This window comes from Leucoraja erinacea, chromosome 23, assembly GCF_028641065.1.
Source record: "Leucoraja erinacea ecotype New England chromosome 23, Leri_hhj_1, whole genome shotgun sequence".
NCBI lineage: Eukaryota > Metazoa > Chordata > Chondrichthyes > Rajiformes > Rajidae > Leucoraja > Leucoraja erinaceus.
The window spans coordinates 3,255,705-3,275,096 of NC_073399.1; the positions used below are offsets into that span (position 1 = coordinate 3,255,705).

General features: G+C 39.7%; 1 protein-coding gene across 1 annotated transcript in view; it reads right to left on the reverse strand.

Moving 5' to 3' along the window:
* tbcd (tubulin folding cofactor D) overlaps positions 1–19,392 on the reverse strand; it is a 151,971-nt gene that overhangs the window by 32,378 nt on the left and 100,201 nt on the right. Inside the window, exons 23-29 of the mRNA XM_055653672.1 lie at positions 15,993–16,024; positions 14,079–14,141; positions 11,153–11,229; positions 10,900–10,987; positions 8,884–9,002; positions 6,765–6,856; positions 5,472–5,612 (exon numbers count right to left, since the gene is read on the reverse strand). Of these exons, the coding sequence (XP_055509647.1) occupies positions 5,472–5,612; positions 6,765–6,856; positions 8,884–9,002; positions 10,900–10,987; positions 11,153–11,229; positions 14,079–14,141; positions 15,993–16,024 (612 nt within the window). The remainder of the gene's footprint in view (positions 1–5,471; positions 5,613–6,764; positions 6,857–8,883; positions 9,003–10,899; positions 10,988–11,152; positions 11,230–14,078; positions 14,142–15,992; positions 16,025–19,392) is intronic.

Below are 19,392 nucleotides of genomic sequence, written 5' to 3' on the forward strand. Positions count from 1 at the left end.
TTTAGAGTCAGAATCTACTTCTCCAGGGAAGGGGTACCAATAACAAGAAGGCACAGGTTTAAGGTGAAAGGATGAAGCTTTAAAAGGAGATATGTGAGGAAAGTTTTATTTTTAAACAGAGAGTGATTTGGAGAGAGTGATTGATATCTGGAACTCAGTGCCGGAAGAGAAGGCAAGGTAGAGAATGATACAGACCTAATGCAGGAAAACGGGATATGTGTAAATGTGTAAAAAGATCAGCATGGAAATGGTAGGCCAAAGAGCCATTTTCTGTGCCATACAACTCTATGACTAAGGATGAATTTGTGCAACAAACAAATCGTACTATGCCTACCATTCTCACACGCATACTCTCTGGTGCATGAGAGGTAAAAGGAAAGATGTCCATCTTGCCTTGTCCCAAAGAAATGACAACAATTGTGACCAAGAATTCATTTCCAGTGATAAGAAGAAAAAAATCCTCCAGTGATATCAATACAAAAAATCCTGGACAATTTTTATCATTCTGATTTTTCTTTGCTCCCATTTCATTCCTCTAGATGTTTAAGAAGGAACTGCAGATGCTGGAAATTAGAAGGTAGACAAAAATGCTGGAGAAACTCAGCGGGCAAGGCAGAATCTATGGAGCGAAGGAAATAGGCAACATTTCGGGTCAAAATTCTTCTTCACTAGGCAACTTTTCGGGTCGAAGCCCTCCTTCGTTCCATAGATGCAGCCTCACCCGCTGAGTTTCTCCAGCATTTTTGTCTACCTCATTCCTCTAGATTCCAGCTTTGTCAATAATCGCACCCAGAAAAACAGTGGGGACAACTGGAGATTTTCTAGATTTCTCCTGGAGTATGGTCTGGATAGATTGGATGTGGAGAGGATGTTTCCATTAGTGGGAGAATCTAGGGCTAGAGGTCATAGCCTCAGAATTAGAGGACGTTTCTCTAGGAAGATGAGGAGGAATTTCTTTAGTCAGAAAATTGCGAGTCTGTGGAATTCTTTGTCACAGAAGGCTGTGGAGGCCAATTCAATGGATTTTTTTTCAGGCAAAGATAGATGGATTCTTGTTAGTACGGGGGTCAGGGGTTATGGGGAGAAGGTAAAAGATTGGGGTTAGGAGGGAGAGACAGAATGGCGTGATTGAATGTCTGAACAGACTTGATGGGCTGAATAGCCTAATTCTGCTCCTATCACTTATGATCTTATGATTTATAAATGTGCGAATTGAAATTTATAAATCTTTGCCCTCAACCCCATCTCTAAAAGATTCAGCAGGTTATAGACTTTTGATGTCCTTGTTTTTCCTACATAGATAAATCATAGCACACACAGGCCACTGACATAAGATGTAGGCTTGTAAACATGCTATCGAGAAACTGGCTCCTTGTATGTTAAAACATCAAATGATTGGATGCAATCTCAATCTTTATGCCCGCTCAACATTCAGACAGACAGTCCTGGAAATATTCAAGAATGTTAAAATGCAAATCATTCTGTTTACTTATTTCCTGCACAATAGTGCCTGAAGGTCACTTTAAAACATCAATTCAAAAGCCTGTTTGATCACATTCCCCAAACTATACCAATCTTTATAGTTCACATTTAATGTTGCTTCCCAAAAGCAAATTTCTAATTCAAAAGCATTCACTTGCAGTATTATGGGCTCAATATTATACTCACCTACAGTTCTGTTAAATCAGGAAAGAGGGATACCAGTTACAGGAAAACCACCTGGGATTGATTTCTTAATCCAAGGGGAGATTTATTAGCTGTTGAAAACAATGATAGGCTTTGATAGACAGTGTTTCTGATTACTGTAGAGGGGAAATAACCAGAGGTCATATATTCAAAGCATCTGGCAGAAGGAAGGTTTGAAGAATGTTTTAATGTAGCATATTATTAGAATCTGATGTGCATGCCTGTAAAGGTGGAAGCAAGTTCATGAATAATTTCCATTGTTTCCACTGCTCTCCCTGAAGGAATATTTTTAATGTTCATCATGGTTCAAAACAGATTAAATTTAAGAGGCTTGCCCATCATTTTAATAAACTTATTGAAGCATACCAAGAATGTGAGTAAAATGTATTCTGTATCAAGAATTGTAAAAGTATTTGTGATATGTACTCAATCGCTTAAAAAAGTACTTCCTGCCTAATTTCATATCTGCTTTTATTTATTTATATTACAGATTTTTTGTTTTAACTTTCTAAAATGTACTTAAAACAGAGATAGCTGAATGGTGAATATTTTTCCTTCCTTTAACTTCAAAACATTTCTGCTATTTATCCAAGTGTGAAAGATGCTTAGTTTCCCCAATTATTACTTTTCACTGGATGTGTTTTTCCCTGTTATCCTGCCTTAGTAACTAACAGCTCAACAGCATTAGTAGTTGTGCAGGAAGGAACTGCAGATGCTGGTTTAAATGCTGGCTCAGCGGGTCAGACAGCATCTCTGGAGAAAAGGAATAGGTGATATTTCTCATTGAGACCCTTCTTCAGACTGAGAATCAGGGGAAAGGGAAACAAGAGATACAGAAGGTGATGCAGAGAGATATAGAACAAATGAATGAAATGCAAAAAAAAGTAATGATGATAAAGGAAACAGGCCATTGTTAGCTGTGGCCAAGGTGAAAACGAGTACAGACGAAATATAGTGGTTGGCTATTTTGGTTCAAGTAGCTTCTCATAGTAATCTAGTGCAACTCTAGCCCCAATGATAATTATTTTCAGTGAAGGAGGTGTTAGTCCATAGCTCCCTGAAAATGCCATTATGAGTAGATCAGCTTGTAAAGGAGGTGTGAAGATGGTTGCCTTCATGGGTCAGATATAAAAGTCACAATGTCACATTGTAGCTCCATAAGACTTTGGTTAGACCACATTTGGAGTACCACATGGCATTTTGATCACCCTCATTACAGGAAGGGTGTGGAAGCTTTGGAAAGGGAGCAGAAGAGGTTTACCAGTATGTTGAATGGGTTAAAGAGAATGAAAGAATATTAATTACAAGACCAGCTGGACAAACTGGGTTATTTTCTCTGGAGCATCAGAAGCTGAGGGAGATGCAAAAGTAGTTCATAAAATCATGAGATAGGGTAGATGGTCAGGATCTTTGTCCAAGGTGGAAATGTCAAATACCAGTGGGCATAGGTTTAAGGTGAGAGGAAGAAAGTGGAACAGAGGTGCGTGGGGCAAATGTTATTTTTACAGAGCAGTAGGTGTCCGTAACACGCTGCCAGAGGGAGTTGGAAACTGACACAAAAGTGGCATTTAAGAGGTATTTAGACAGGCACATGAACATGAACAGAGCCGCGGGACTCTGCGAGCGCACGCCGGGGGCTCTAACATCAAGACCCGGTGTGCGACCCCGCACCACCCGGCGTGGCTTTAATGGCCGCGGGACAATCGCCATCGCCAGCCGGGGGCTTTGACTTTGACTGACATCGGGGGGGGGGGGGGGGGGGGGCTGAGGGAGATGCAAAAGTAGTTCATAAAATCATGAGATAGGGTAGATGGTCAGGATCTTTGTCCAAGGTGGAAATGTCAAATACCAGTGGGCATAGGTTTAAGGTGAGAGGAAGAAAGTGGAACAGAGGTGCGTGGGGCAAATGTTATTTTTACAGAGCAGTAGGTGTCCGTAACACGCTGCCAGAGGGAGTTGGAAACTGACACAAAATGACAATTAAATTGAATTTGAGACAGGCACATGAACATACAAGGAATGGAGAGAAGTAGATCCTATATAAGCAGATGGGATGGATTTAACTTAGCATTGCAGACATCAACGGGTTGAAGAACCTGTTCTTGTGTCATACTGTTTTACGTAAAAGATCTCAACTCAAACCATAAGTTTAGACCACTCATTCAAAAATGTTACATTTTGAAAACAATCAATATGTCCAGGTTTTTTCCAGGGATAAGTTACTGCACATTTTATATATGCAATGAGACACTCTGGTTATTATAGCAGTAGTGTGATGCAACATACACAGTCCACAGACAGCTTCCATTTTTCCACAGCTAAAATCCCCTTATATCAACACTGAAGTGACATTTCTAACAAGATTCCGAATATACATCAAAAGGTATGTATGAGAGACATGTCTTACAAGCATCTGTCATATTAGGCGGCAAGTTATACTATTAAATTCTACTCTGAAATTTGTACATCTTTGTGTTTTTATTGCACATCATACACTCGAGTGAAGAGAATGATAGCCAAAAAACACAACCTGGTTTCGAAGCCCGCAACGCTTGTTTTATGATAGAAAATGTTGCAAATTTAAGACTATCACTGGATATCTTGATCCTATCCTCAATCTGGATCCTACCTATTTGAAGGTAATTCAATGTTACCATCGAATATTTTTCATCGGGTTAATCAAACCGAGGACAGTGCTAATGTTTTTGCCTTACAGGTGTGCGACATTGAGGTGTAACTGCCAAAGCCAGACTTTTAGGTGTGGCATTATTCTCAAGGCTTGTAATTATAAAGACAATTGAGACAGGTTTGTGCACTGCATTCAAATATGCGTCACTGGCAAAGAAAACATAATACTAAGTAAATTAGTTTCATCATAGAGTCATGTCAATTTTATTCTTTAAATTATAACTTCTGAATATCACATTTTCCTCTTCTTAATTAAACTGCAAATCAGCTCTCTTTCAAAACCATTAATATATCTATCTGGATAAAATCCATCTTCATAACTACAGCCTTATCTATTCAGAGATTAATCAGTTTTATTCACTTTGAAATCAAAGTCAATATACATAACTGCATGCCTGAATCTATCCAATTAATTATTTACCCCCACTCAAGAAAAATACCAGTTGCAACTGAAGACTCAAATAACAGCAACATGACCAAGTGTGCCTATTTAGTTTCTCTTCCAGGGAACTATTCCCAGCCTTTTCTTTAGTCCCATTTACTAAGTGCCCTTTGATGATGATATGGTGATGTCAAAACAAGGCAGCTAGTGGAGCTGCTGCCTCACATCTCCAGAACCTGGCTCCACCCCTAACCTTAAGTTATGTCTGTAGGACAATTTCCTCCCACATCCTAAACACGTAAGATTAGTCGGCTAATTGGCCTTAGCAAATTGCCGCAAATGTGCTAATAAGTGGTCAAATCTGGATTGGAGTAAATGGGAATGTGGGAAGCATACAATGAGATTAGTTTAGGTTAGCACGGACACAGTTGGGCCAAAGGGCTTACTTCTAAGTCTGTGTCACCTTATTTTCAACAGGAAGGGATACCCTTACCATGTTTTGCAAATGGATCCTAACATTTTCTAAACATTAATAAGTCTTTTATTTTTCATCGATGTGAAAAATCCTCTGGCCCTGATGAGCGGAGCAGGACTCTGAGTAAGATGGCCAAAAAATTGGTATGCAGGATGATGCAATGAATTGGATCAACACGATTTTCCATTTGAAAAATAATTTAAAATATATGTAGATAATGCTATAAGATTTTATACCTACCATGCTCCAATATCTCCTCGACTGTCTGTAGTGTAGTCATTCATACAATCTAACAAGGTATTATAGATCTGGTTCACGTTACTTTGGCAGACAACCTCATCGCAAGGCCCCTCTTCATTCACACCCACCGTCTTACAGACTCTAGGTCAAAACATTGGGGAAAATTGATCAGAATAAAAAAAAACAAATTTAACAAAAATTTTGATTCATGTACTGAGGAAGGCAACATCTATTTCTCGTTTTCTCTTTCCCTTTGTCCATTTCAGATGCCTTAGATCTCCAGCCCACATGAGACCACAAAGCAAACTGATGCCACATTGCTTGGAACTGTCCACCAGAAATCCAATAGCTTCAAGCTAATCATGGGTCTACCTCTAACATTTCTGTCCCTTTCAGGTAGTCCTGCTCCAATACTGTAGTTGCAACCCAAAGAAACCTTGTTATAGAACATTGTATTTTAAAAACAATTATATCAATAGGGAAAGGGGATTTAGAAGCGAGAAATTTTCAGATTTGCAACAGCAAAGTTATTTTTCCTCATAGTATTTTCAAAAATAGAGATCTTTATAATAGCTATGTTTATTTTATTACTGCAAGCTAAAAATACTAAAGGCTGCAATGTTACATCATTTAATAGAGTATCAATGGGAGTGAGTTGCTTGTCAATTTCAATTATCACCCATGGTTAAAGTAGCAGTTGTGTTTTAAAGCAACAATGTTGTCTGAATACTGCGGGGATGTTACATGGAAATCATTTTTCCCCCTTTTTTTTGCTTGTCATTTTCCAAAGTCACTTTGAAGTGGTTCTCTAGAACCTGATTGAAACTGCCGTAAGCAATTCAGCCTGTGTGATACAGATAGCTCAACCCACTTCAGGAATTGCAATATATCTAATCTGCTTCTTACATTTGAGTAGAACACCCTGCACCAATATATTTACATATATCTGGGAATGTTATTTTAGAAATAATTTAATAGTCATTCTTAAAACAATTCATGTTTTTACCTCAGCACTAAAATTAAAAATTCCAATCCCTTTAAATGAATAAGCCCCATAGTTAACATTCCACAGTGGAAGTACTAGTGAAATCACATGAAAATATAAAAAATATAAAAAACATATTTCATTCAGTTATTACTGCAAATGTAACCATGCTTTAAAATGGTTCTCCAATCTTTTCCAAACAATCAATGGATTTACTTTCCCCTTCCAAACCAAGTAATTTAAAGAATGTGCCTCGGCAGATAGAGAAAATAATTTGTTATCATTTTGTAAATTAAATTAATCCATACTGAGCAATGGCTTTCAGTGCATCCCTCCTAGCTTCTGCAAAGGTGCAATCTTTCACCGTCACCCAGGTGACTCTCTGCAGGCCTTCTAATACCTGAAACAAGCCAAACGAAGATGAGATCTGGTTAGCATCCCAATATGAGAGACAATTACAACAGTTTAATGGGCTTGTCCCACTTAGGCGATTTTTTAGGCAGCTGCAGGCGACTAGTTTGTTGCCACATGTTCACCGATGGGCGCCGGGAGAAGTTTCAGTTGCGCAAAAAGTCGTGGCGTCTTTTTGGTGGGCGTTAAATTTTCAACTTGCTGAAATATTTTCAGCGACAGTGGGTTTGATGCCAATGAGCGTAGCTTGACCTCCTGACGTAGGTTGTCGCCAGGATGACGCAGGATGTCGTTGGTTTATCGGCGACCTGCTACGACTATGACAGTCATCGGCAGTTGCCTAAAATATCGCCAAGTAGGACAGGCCCATAACGATGTTACAGTTCATGAATGTTTAAATAATCTTGACATTTTATTGCGCTCAATATTGCAGGTTAACAAACAACTATTGCTGGCAGATGTTTTATGTTTAGTTTAGAGATACAGCGCGGAAACGGGCCATTTGCCCCACCGAGTCCGCACAGACCAGCAACCCCCACACATTAAAACTATCCTACACACACTAGGGATAATTTACACTTACAACAAGGCAATTAACCTACATACCTTTGGAATGTGGGAGGATACGGAAGATCTCGGAGAAAACCCACACGGGTTACGGGGAGAACGTACAAACTCCGTCCAGGTAGCACCCGTGATCGGGATCGATACTGGGTTTGTGTCGCGGCAAACGCTGTAGGCAGCTACTCTGCCGCTGCGCCACCGTGCCACCATGTTGGGTGGGTGGGTGTCATACCTTCAAAGTGTGCATGCGCACCTGTGCATGTACGTGCGCTTGTACACACGTGCATGTCTGTGCATGATGCTAACGGTTAGATAAATAATGACGGTTTTTATTGCACAACCAATTCACCAACTGAAAATTAACTAGAGCAACGTCTTGGTCCAGCGGTAAGGAGACCAAGATGAATGGGGTGCAGGCTCTGCTGCATGGATTGATGGGTACATGTAAAGATGCTACTCAGCACGTGTCCCCACTAACTCACTCACACACACATCAATGAGCTCAGCAAATGCCCCCCTCCTGGATTCTCACCCATTACTTGCCACATTTTCCGTCTTTACTCCAGTTCCCAGCTTGTGTGCATTTGGTTGCAACAGTTATCCTATGTTTAAAGAAACCACACACTACAGGTTCAACTGAAGTTCAGAATCTGGAATGTCAAGAACCCCAAGGACAACCCAACAGTTGCAGACCTGAACACTCCCATGCTGACAACGCTCGAGAACATGATGCTTTGATATTGACATTGCTGCACTGAGTAAGACACGATACAGAGGAAATGGCTAATATAAAGAACAAAGTGGTATGTATATAAGAGGTGTGCCATGTTCACCACACATGCATAAGTCTGGTGTCTCAGCAAGTCACACAGTGTATTTAGTGAAACCCTCGTCTTGATTCTCTGGTTCGCCTAGTTAAACACAAATGGTCTCATCAATTCTGACTTAATTTGGTCAATGGTGACAGGGGTGTCCAACCTGGGACAATGGCTCTATGTTGCTTTCTGCAGGTGCTGCCTGGCCTGCTGAGCATTTTTAGAATTTCCCATTCTGTTTTCATGTTTTCAGGATCTGAAGTTTTCTCTTTGGTTATCATTCGGTTTGATCAGTCTGCATGTTTAAGGAAGGAAGCAAAATGAGTTACCCACCAATAGTATGGAGAGAAGGCAGGTACAGGATACTGGGTTGGATGATCAGCCATGATCATATTGAATGGCGGTGCAGGCTCGCCGAAGTCGCGCACACAGTCAGTGACAGAACTGCAGTGCCGCTGAAGGTAAGTTTTGTAACATACCTACCTTATAATTTAATCACCATTTATCTACTCCAGCAAACACTTAATTTTTAAGGAGACAGTGTATGTCCTAGATCAGTATTATAATGGCAGCACAATATTAATGCATTGTGAAATATTTTAATCTTCTGTTTCATGTGAAAATGTCTTTAACTCACCTGGTGGAGTTTGCCATTTAGCATAAATTTTGGAAGTGCACCCAATGCCAAAGAAAATCCACAACGAGTCATTTCTTCAGGACGCTGTAGCTCAGAAACATACTTGTCCACTAGTATATCTAAAGACAACGGGAAATTGGCGAAAATAAATAATTAGCAGAACATCTTATTTGAAGAATCACTTGTATTCTTACTGATAACACACAATTGCTGGTAATATATGACATGAAATGTGTCGATGTGAAACACAAGGGAGGTTAATGGAGGAGATTAAATGTTTCTGGTTGGCTGCCAGTGACTAGAGGAGTTCTGCGGGCTCGGTGCTGGGGCCGCTACTCATCACGTTGTATATTAATGATTTGGATGAAGGGATTGAAGGCTTTGTGGTCCAGTTTGTGGATGATGCGAAAATAGTGGAGGGGCAGATAGTGTAGAGAGAGCCGGGACTCTGCAGAAGGACATGGACAGGTTGGGAGAGTGGGCAGAGACGTGGCAGATGGAATACAGTGTAGAAAAGTGTGGAGTCATGCATTTTGGTAGTAGGAATAAAGGCATAGATTATTTTCTAAATGGGGAGAGAATCCAGAAATCGGAGGTGCAAAGGGACTTGGGAGTGCTGATGCAGGATTCCCAAAACGTTAATTTGCAAGTCGAATTAGTAGCAAAGAAAGTGAATGCAATGCTTGCATTTATTTCGAGAGGGCTTATATACAAAAACAGGGATGTAACGCTGAGGCTCTATAAGGCGCTGGTCAGGCCGCATTTGGAATATTGTGAGCCATTTTGGGCACCATATCTGAGGAAGGATGTGCTGGCTCTGGAGAGGGTTCAAAGGAGGTTTACAAGAATGATCCCAGGAATGAGTGGGTTAACATATGATGAGTGTTTGACGGCACTGGGTCTATACTTGCTGGAGTTTAGAAGAATGAGGAGGGACCTCATTGAAACATACAGAATAGTGAAAGGCTTGGATAGAGTGGATGTGGATGTGGAGTGGATGTTTCCACCAGTGGGAGAGTCTAGGACAAGAGGTCATAGCCTCAGGATTAAAGGACTTTCTTTTAGGAAGGAGATGAGGAGGAATTTCTTTAGTCAGACCGTGGTGAATCTGTGGAATTCTTTGCCACAAAAGGCTGTGGAGGCAGTCAGTGGATATATTTAAGGCAGAGATAGATAGATTCTTGATCAGTACGGTTGTCAGGGGTTATGGGGAGAAGGCAGGGGAATGGGGTTAGGAGGGAGAGATAGATCAGCCATGATTGAATGGCAGAGTACACGATGGGCCAAATGGCCTAATTCTACTCCTAACACTTGTGATCTTCTGAACCTAGAAATCTTGCCTCATGCCTCATTTATATCATGCCTAAAAGTTGCATGTTTGCACTCATTGCTAGGGGAAGTCATGCTCATAAGGAAATCCTATTTCATTTTATGGTTCACTTTATTATTCTGACCATCAATAGAAATTACATCACAAGGTCACAATCTCGTTGTTCATTCGGTTAGCTAAGTAGCCACAGTGATATGATGGGTTGTGCTCTATAAAGTACAGGCATTCCATCTGTAAAGGAGGCTGAGATATTTGTGAAAATCATCTAACTTCTAGACGATTTTTGACATTTTTTAACCCCCCCCGCAACACACACACACACGCGAGCACGCACTCACGCGCGCACACACGCAGGCACACACGCACACACGCGCGCACACATGCACGCAGGCACGCGCGCGCACACACACACACACAGAACTTGGAGAATCGCTGAACTAACTAAGCATTTCGTTGTCTCTGTACTGTACACTGACAATGACAATTAAAATTGAATCTGAATCTGAATCTGAAGCAGAGAAATTTGAGTCAATCAAAGAAAATGGCAAAAAATATTGACGATAATCACTTCAAATTTAATTTGAACAAGGTTATATTACAATGGATTGAAATTATACAAAAGATAAAGCAATATATGAGTAAAATTATTTAATAATTAAAGATGACAAGACAAATAGATTCCTTACTTTGTATTTCAGGATTGGCTCTACCCGGTACAATTTGATAATACTCATTGCACAAAGCTGTTAGTGCTGAGATTACAGTTTCCTGAAACTGAAAACACAAGGATTACTATTACAACAAATTTATTTAAACAATTCAATTTTTACAAGGAAAGGAGTTGCCATTCCTGCTTATATCAATAAAGTGTTTATCAATAAAGTGTTAAGGGTCATCAGTAAAGGAGAATACAATATTACCTATGATATGTAGAATTACCTTGGTTTTCTGTTTTGCTGTACTTGTAAAGTGGTGTATGCTCTTCAAACTATCATCAATGAGCCACTGCCATTCATCTAACCAAATGGAAATTTGTTTTTGTGAATTGGAAAGAAAATGCTTTTTGCATAATACTTTGATAATGCCTGGCTGTTTGCCTTAAAATCCCCAAATTCCAAGTATTTTTCAGATTAAATCTTAAATGATACTTTCAACAGCCTTAGATTTATTTATACGATTATGTTCTGAGAATTAAAGACATGGGATTTAAGGATTAACATATTAATACTTACTGAAAAAACAAAAGCCTAACCAAAATGCAAATAACCCATTTAATTTACTCCATTTGTTTCAAATCTGTTTGCTTTTCCTGCTAAATTTAGTTTGCTATATAAAATAAGTTTGCTAAATCCTGCTAAATCAAAAACAGATTTTTTTTTGCTCCAATACATTTTAATTATTCAAGTACGATATTCAAATTAAATTATGTTTTTGTCCTTTGGCTAACTCTAACCAAGTCAATAAATCAACATGAACATTTACTTCCGCACCAATGTCTTTATTGACATTACGAATCAGAGAAGATATTTATTAACTGCATCAATACCGGTCGGTACCCCTGCATTAAGACGGTTTACGAAACTTAATTCTCACAAATTACTACCTGAAAATTTAAGATAACAGAATCAAATTCACTCTAGTGCAGTGGTTCCCAACCTTTTTTTGGCCATGCCCCACCTAATCACCTCTAAAATCCTGATGCCCCCCATGTGGTGATGTATAATTCTTATCATTTAAAAAGTGAACTCCGTTTCAGCTGAAGAAGCTTAAAACGCCAATACCTTGGATTATGTAATAACTACAAAATAAAGACCTTTTTTACCCAAAAAAAATTATTTATTCAAAATAACGTCTGAAACATAAACTACATATGTTTACCTGATGGAAAATCCAAAAAAATAAAAATCGAAAATTTGGACCCAGACCTCCTCAGTCGTGCTCAATTGCCCCCCTTAAAAATCAAATTGCCCCCCCTGTGGGGCGTATGCCCCACGTTGGGAACCACTGCTCTAGTGAAACTTGTATAAAAAAAGTAAAGGGCCTGTCCCACTTGGGCAAATTTTTAGGCGAGTGCAGGAGACTCTGTGACATGGTCGCCACATGTTCGCTGGTGGTCTCTGGTGCGTCTCCTTCATTGTCGCAAGGAGTTCCCGCATTCTGGGAACTAGTCGCGGCCTCAGTGTGGCCACCACGCCTACTTTTGTAGTCGTAGGCGCAGTTGTAGTGGGGTCGCCAAGTAGTTATGGGCAGTCGAGCTAGTCGTCGGTAGTTTTAGTTAATCGCCTTTGCTGACCGGGCATTTTCATTGGCTCATTGGGGGAAAAAAAACGTAAGGACGAGTTTTCAGAACCAAGGAGAACCGCCAAAACTTCACAGCCGTGTATCTCTGGCTTATTAAATGTTGTCTGGCTTCTTAAAAGTGTCTCCACTCCTTCTCTCCCCCCCCTCTACCCACTCTTTTAAAGGACTTACTGTACACTGTGCTAGCCGTCTTAACCTTTCTGTTCATCGTGGTGTGTGTCTGTATCACCTTGGCTTTGCACCGTGTGAATTTGAGACAGCGCTCCCCCCCACTTGCCCTGGCCGCCGCCTTTGCGATGTGTTTGCGGGTGCGTGTGTGTGCTTCACCCTGACAGCCGCGTTCTTGTTGCTGTTTTTTCAGGCGAGTGCCGCGAACCTGACAGTCGAGGTCAGTCCGCTGAAAAATCGCCTAACTGGGACAGGCCCTTTACTGAGCTAAACAAAAATCAACACCATTTTTTTTTAACACATCTCTTGACATAAGCACAATTGATGCAGTATTATGGAAAATAGTGATCAGATTGATTTCCTAGGAACTCCAACCTGCCCCCTCCCCCAGCTCCACATCTAACATGGAGGTCACCTGTACCCAATTTTCATTCCATACTTAAATATCTTAAAAATATTTGAACAATTGGTCCACTTTCTCATCGTTCAGATATATTAATTATAACAATGGATCACAAAGATATCTAGAATTTCTGAAGAAAAGGTCTGAAGAAGGGTTCGGACCCAAAATGTCACCTATTCCTTTTCTCCAAAGATGCTGCCTGACCCGCTGAGTTACTCCAGCATTTTGTGTCTATCTTCACCACAAATTCCTATCAGATAAATCAGATATCAGATATCAGTTAAAAAAATCTATTTTTTAAATTCTTCCTATTTATCCGAATTTGTTCTACCGGGTGTATATTACTGCTAATTCTGTAGGAAGGAACTGCAGATGGTGGTTTAAAGTGAAAATAGACACAAAATGCTGGAGTAGACATCAGCGGGACAGGCATCATCTATGGAGAGAAGGATTGGGTGATGTTTTGGGCCGAGACCCTTCTTCAGATTGAGTCAGGGGAAAGGGAAATAAAAGATATAGATGGTGATGTAGAGAGATATAGAACAAATGAATGAAAGATTTGAAAAAAAGTAATGATGATAAAGGAAACAGGCGTTGTTAGCTGTTTACTAATTGTTAAATATTGTTAGCTAATTCTGCACTAATTAGATATTGAACTTTGAGAGATCAAGATCTGCAGTATCTATCTATATGATCAGATTGCACTATCCCTTAGTTCCTAAAGTACACTCTTCATTCTTCATTTTTGAACTCTGATAATAGTAGTTTTTGCATTAAAATTTGTTGAAATATTTCCACAATTATATTCACCTTTGAACCAACTATCAGTGGTAACATAATACACAACAAGCTTTAAATAGTCGTCTGAATACACAACAAGCTTTAAATAGTCGTCAGACGAAACCCGTCTGAAGAACCATTTCCTTCGCTCCACTATTAGTGGTAACCTTCATAGCATACTTAAACACAAGCTTTAAATAGTAAGCAGCTTACCAATTATGGAATCATTCTTCAAAGGCATTTTTGACTGCGACATTTTTTCTATGAAACAGCAAACTGTAAAAGTAAAATAAAATATAAAAACCTTTTTTCGAAGTATAATTTCAACATCTGATTCTTAAATCAACATCAAAATTTATGAAAAAATTGTGTATTTTATATTGAAGTTTCTCCTTTTCCAATAAATAATATAGACCTTATATTATTATATTATTAAAAAATATATATAAATTCTGTATTTATTAAAAAATGGAATCTTGAATGGCCTAGGTTTGTAGACTGGGCTAATCAAGAACAATGAAGGACAATAAAAGCTTAAATGGTCTACTTGATCTAGCATAACCAGATGAGGAACAGCTTACTTCCACAAATAGCTCAAATTTCTGTAATTGAACTGAACTTCATAAAATAAATAGCATGGTCCAACTTAGAACAACATATTCTGGGTTCAACATGAAAAGCTGCACAAAAAAAGTGTTTTTTTTTTTAATTCAACAAAAACCTAAAAAAGGTGAAATCACTCAGTCAAATTTGGCACATTTGGCAGAGTCAATCACACTGGTACATTTACCAGTTATTTGAACAAGCAAGTCAATAGGACCAAGGAATAGAACTTTACCTACACAATCCGATTTCAAATTATTCATCCATTTCCCCATTTCAGAATTATGATTGTAATTCCAAAGCTTTCTAGCAACGCCTTCCATCTCACAACTCATCTGGTTTATTTATTCCTTATCCTAAAATCGGATTGTCTTATTCATGTCTCTCTGCCACAAAGGAAATTAATTCCCCAAATTGAGAATTAATATGTTTGCATCATGATTTTGACAAGCTTAATTTAATATCTTTGTCTGTTCTGTAGTAAAAGTTACAAACCTCTCCAGTTTTAGATAATTCTAGCCCCTCATACCCTTACATAAGGGGAACAAATCTCCTCTGCACACTCTCAAATGTATCATGCCTGGAAATGAGCATAGTATGCCACAGGGTATCCAACAAATGATATATAAAGGTTCAGATTATATACTATGTTTCTACTACACATCCAAATATTCTTTTTATCTCCTTGACTTGTCAACTGTAGTCCAAACATGTATATGGGTACATCCCATACATCTCTACATGTGCCTGGGCAAGTTGCGGAGTCTATAACTACCAAACACAACATAAACAAAATACTACCAATCGATCTACATCTCCATAATCAACAAGGCAAGAGAAATATCCTAAGCAATTCTATCAATTATACCATAACCTCAGCAACATAAAAGTTTGGTGGCACAATGCTAAGGGCCCGACCCTGGAATGTCATGACCTGTGTGAAACGACACCAGTCATTAATTCTGGGATAGACACAAAAAACTGGAGTAACTCAGCAGGACAGGCAGCATCTCTGGAGAGAAGGAATGGGTGGCGTTTCAGGTCGAGACCCTTCTTCAGACATTCTGGGATATTGTACTGCAGGAGTGAACATTGGCGGCCAATACAATTTGGTCCGTCGCCCATTCCTTCTCTTCGGAGATACTGCCGCTGAGTTATTCCAGCATTTTGTGTCCACCTTCGATTTTAACCAGCATCTGCAGTTCTTTCTTACACAATTTGTTCCAATGTATTTTATGGGGATGATATTAGGATAGTTGATTGCCAGTTTCTCAAAGGTCACACAGCAAAAACAGTTTCACAGCACAGAGATTGCTGTCACACCTTGGTCAATCAATGTCTTGGGGATTCAAGATAACTTAGTGTCAAATAAATTATTATGAGATAGTTATTACAAGATAATTATGAGAATAAGTTGATAGCTTTTACTACAATATTTAATATTAAATGATAAATTCTTGAACTTAAATTATATATTACATAACTAAATCAATGTGGTGTGTATTAGTATCATCTTCTGCTTACCTGCTGGTCTCATAAATGCTCCACCGAATCCTCTACAGAAAAAGAACAAATTTGGAAAGCTTAGCCTGAGAAAGTCACTTTCTATCATTTTACATTCTCAACCACTGTTTTGCTGCCCAAGAAAATGAAAGATTTACAGAATATATAAATCATATTCTTAATCTCTTGAATGCAAATAACTCAGTTGCACTAGAGTTGCACGTTTAGTAAGGGTTGTGAGATGTTCTCATCCCATCTGTGTTCTGGAGAGAGTAGTAACTCTCAATTATTCTTTAATAACATTGTGTTTATCAAATTATTGGTTATTTATGGCTATTATAATAACGTTGGATGAGAAATAAATCAGTGTGAGATGGAATGATTTCAAACAATACTGTCGATCCACCTTATGGCGGACGGGGGGGGGGGAATATATAATGTATATGATGTTCCTATAAATCATGATATATTGTGATTCTCTGTAATGCACAGCAATTTCAAGAAATTAAAGTTGAAAAAAAAATTGTTTTGTTTATTTACTGTTTCTTTAAATAAATTTCATGAAAGCAAGTTTTATTCCGGCTCGATTCTTTTTTGGGGTAATGACCTGTGAATTATCCATAATATTTGGAACGAGGTGTTATATTTTAGCCCAAAATGGACTTTTGACATCTGTTAAAGTGCCAAGATTGTTCATCTCCTCTTCAATTCAAAAACTGCCAATGCTCTGGGCCCTCAGCCTGCCTTAACTTTGTCATTTCCTTCAACTTTAGAACTCCCCCCCCCAAAATAACGATGATCTTTCAACTGCAGCCCTTTGAGCATTGCAAGTCTCTTAATGCTTTAACCTCCCACATACACTTCTCTAAACCTTTTTCCCCACCAAGAACATTTACATGTCAAATGAACCAGAAATGGAACAATGAAATTTGTACTTGCTACAGTTTCACAGGCACTTTAAATGCAACACAACAAATAAATAAACAATAAATTGACAGCTATCCAGGTAAACCAGACCATAATAGTGCAAGCCAAAGTACATAGTGCAGCCTTATATAAAGTCCATAGTAGTTTGCTGTTGAAGTAGGTTATGGTTAGGGTTGTGCAGGGTGGTTCAAGAGATTGGTGGTTGACGGGAAGAAGTTGTCCTTGAACGTGCAGGTAACAGTTCTCAGGCTCCTGTACCTTCTTCCCAATGGTGGCAGCGGGGTGTAATTACGGCCAAGGTGGCGTGGCCAAAATGGTCCATTGTATGGCTAGACCACTTAAATGTCACATCATTGGTGAACAATGTGGAATTCAATGAGAGTAAAGGAGTTGAAGATCATGGAGTGGTGATGTGATGGCCATTGCCTGTACAGTCACTCACGGCGTTCCCCAAGGCTCCGTACTCGGCCCCCTCCTCTTCATCATCTACATCCTCCCCCTTGGTCAGATACTCCGCTCTTCAACCTGGATTTCCACTGTTACGCCGATGACACCCAGATCTACCTCGGCACCAAATCCCTCCACAACCCCCCCCCTCCCATATCAACTCCTGTTTGTCAGCTATAAAAACCTGGATGCAACATAACTTCCTCAAACTCAACAGCGATAAGACAGAATTCCTCCTCATAGGCTCCAAAGCCACACTCAGCAAAATCAATAACCCCACTCTCACCATCGACGGCATCACTGTCTCCCCATCTCCCCAGGCCCGCAACCTTGGCGTGATCTTTGATTCCACACTCTCCCTTGAGCCTCACATCCGCCATGTCATTAAAACCTCCTTCTTTCATCTCCGCAACATCGCCAAACTCAGACCCTCTCTCACACCTCCCGCTGCTGAAGGACTCATCCATGCCTTCATCTCCTCCCGACTGGACTATTGCAACTCACTTCAGCTCCTTGGCATCAGCTCCACCTACATCCACCGACTCCAACTGGTCCAGAACGCAGCCGCCCGACTCATCACCCACACCAAATCCTGGCATCACATCACTCCAGTCCTCAAACAACTTCATTGGCTTCCCATCTCCCACCGGATCACCTACAAAATCCTTATCCACACCTTCATGCCCCCCCCATATCTCACTGACCTCCTCTCCCCCTACCAACCCTCACGGTCCCTCAGATCCACATCAGCCGGTCTCCTCTCCATCCACAAGTCCAACCTCCGCAGTTTTGGGGACAGAGCCTTCTCCAGGGCAGCTCCCAGGCTCTGGAACTCCCTCCCCCAACTGATCCGCAATTCCGTGTCCCTCACCATCTTCCAGTCCCGCCTCAAGACCCATCTCTTCACCTCTGCCTATCCTTAGCCCCACGTCCCCCTCCCTTTTCATCTGTGCATTAATTGCCTCATATTGTGTTTTGAATTGAATTCTGTCTTTACTTTGTGTACTAGTCATGTCTCTACTATTTATCTCATTCCCCTTACATGTTTGTCCTCTACCTGCTAAATTTTTGTAAGGTGTCCTTGAGACTCTTGAAAGGCGCCCATAAATAAAATGTATTATTATTATTACTTATGTGATGGGAATATTATTGACATGAGATACCATGAGAATGAATGCTGTCCAGGGCCTGGCACTAACAGGTTCATTAATTGAGGAATTGTAGAATGAACTAAACTCCTGTGACCATCAGCAAATATCCTTGTTTCTGATTATAGTGCAGTCTACCATTGAGCACAAGATAGTCACAAGATAGAGGCAATCAAAAGGATTCTACGTTGGCAATTTAAGGAATGGACAAGCAATGAAGATGGTAATGATACAAGGTTATTGTCTAATAGGATAAGACTAAATTAATTCAATTTAATAATCCTATTATGTAAAATTAATGTTCCGGAAATCTATCAGCAACAAAAGCTGTCGGCAACAACATAATTAACTCAGTTGCAGAGATTTTTATTAACCAGAGAGGGGAATGGCTAACTGAATTCCAATCCTCTACAATGGAAACACACAACCATTTTTTATTTTGTCCAGAAATGCTCAAAAGAATGAATAAAACTTAGTTAGTGTGCACAATATAAGAGATAATGGGACTCAATGTACAGCATAGATGTCACTGAATTAGCACCAAGGTAAATAGCAAGACGATGAAAGAATCAATCAGATTTAAAAATTGGGTTTGGAGTTCATGTGCAGAAAGGTACATAAAGTGTGTAATAAGATCCCAGTTTCGCATCCTACACACGTGGCAATATGCAGATGCCAATTCATCTACAAACCCGCACATCTTTGGAATGTGGGTGAAAACTGGAGAACCCATGCGGTCACAGGAAAAACGTACAAACTCCACACAGACAGCACCCAAAGTCAGGATCGAACCCAGGTCCATGACGTTGTAAGGCAGCAATCTATCGCTGCGCAAATGTGTCGTAAAAAATCTAATTCCTAAGACTCAATCTCCCACATACAGAACCATGCTATCTACT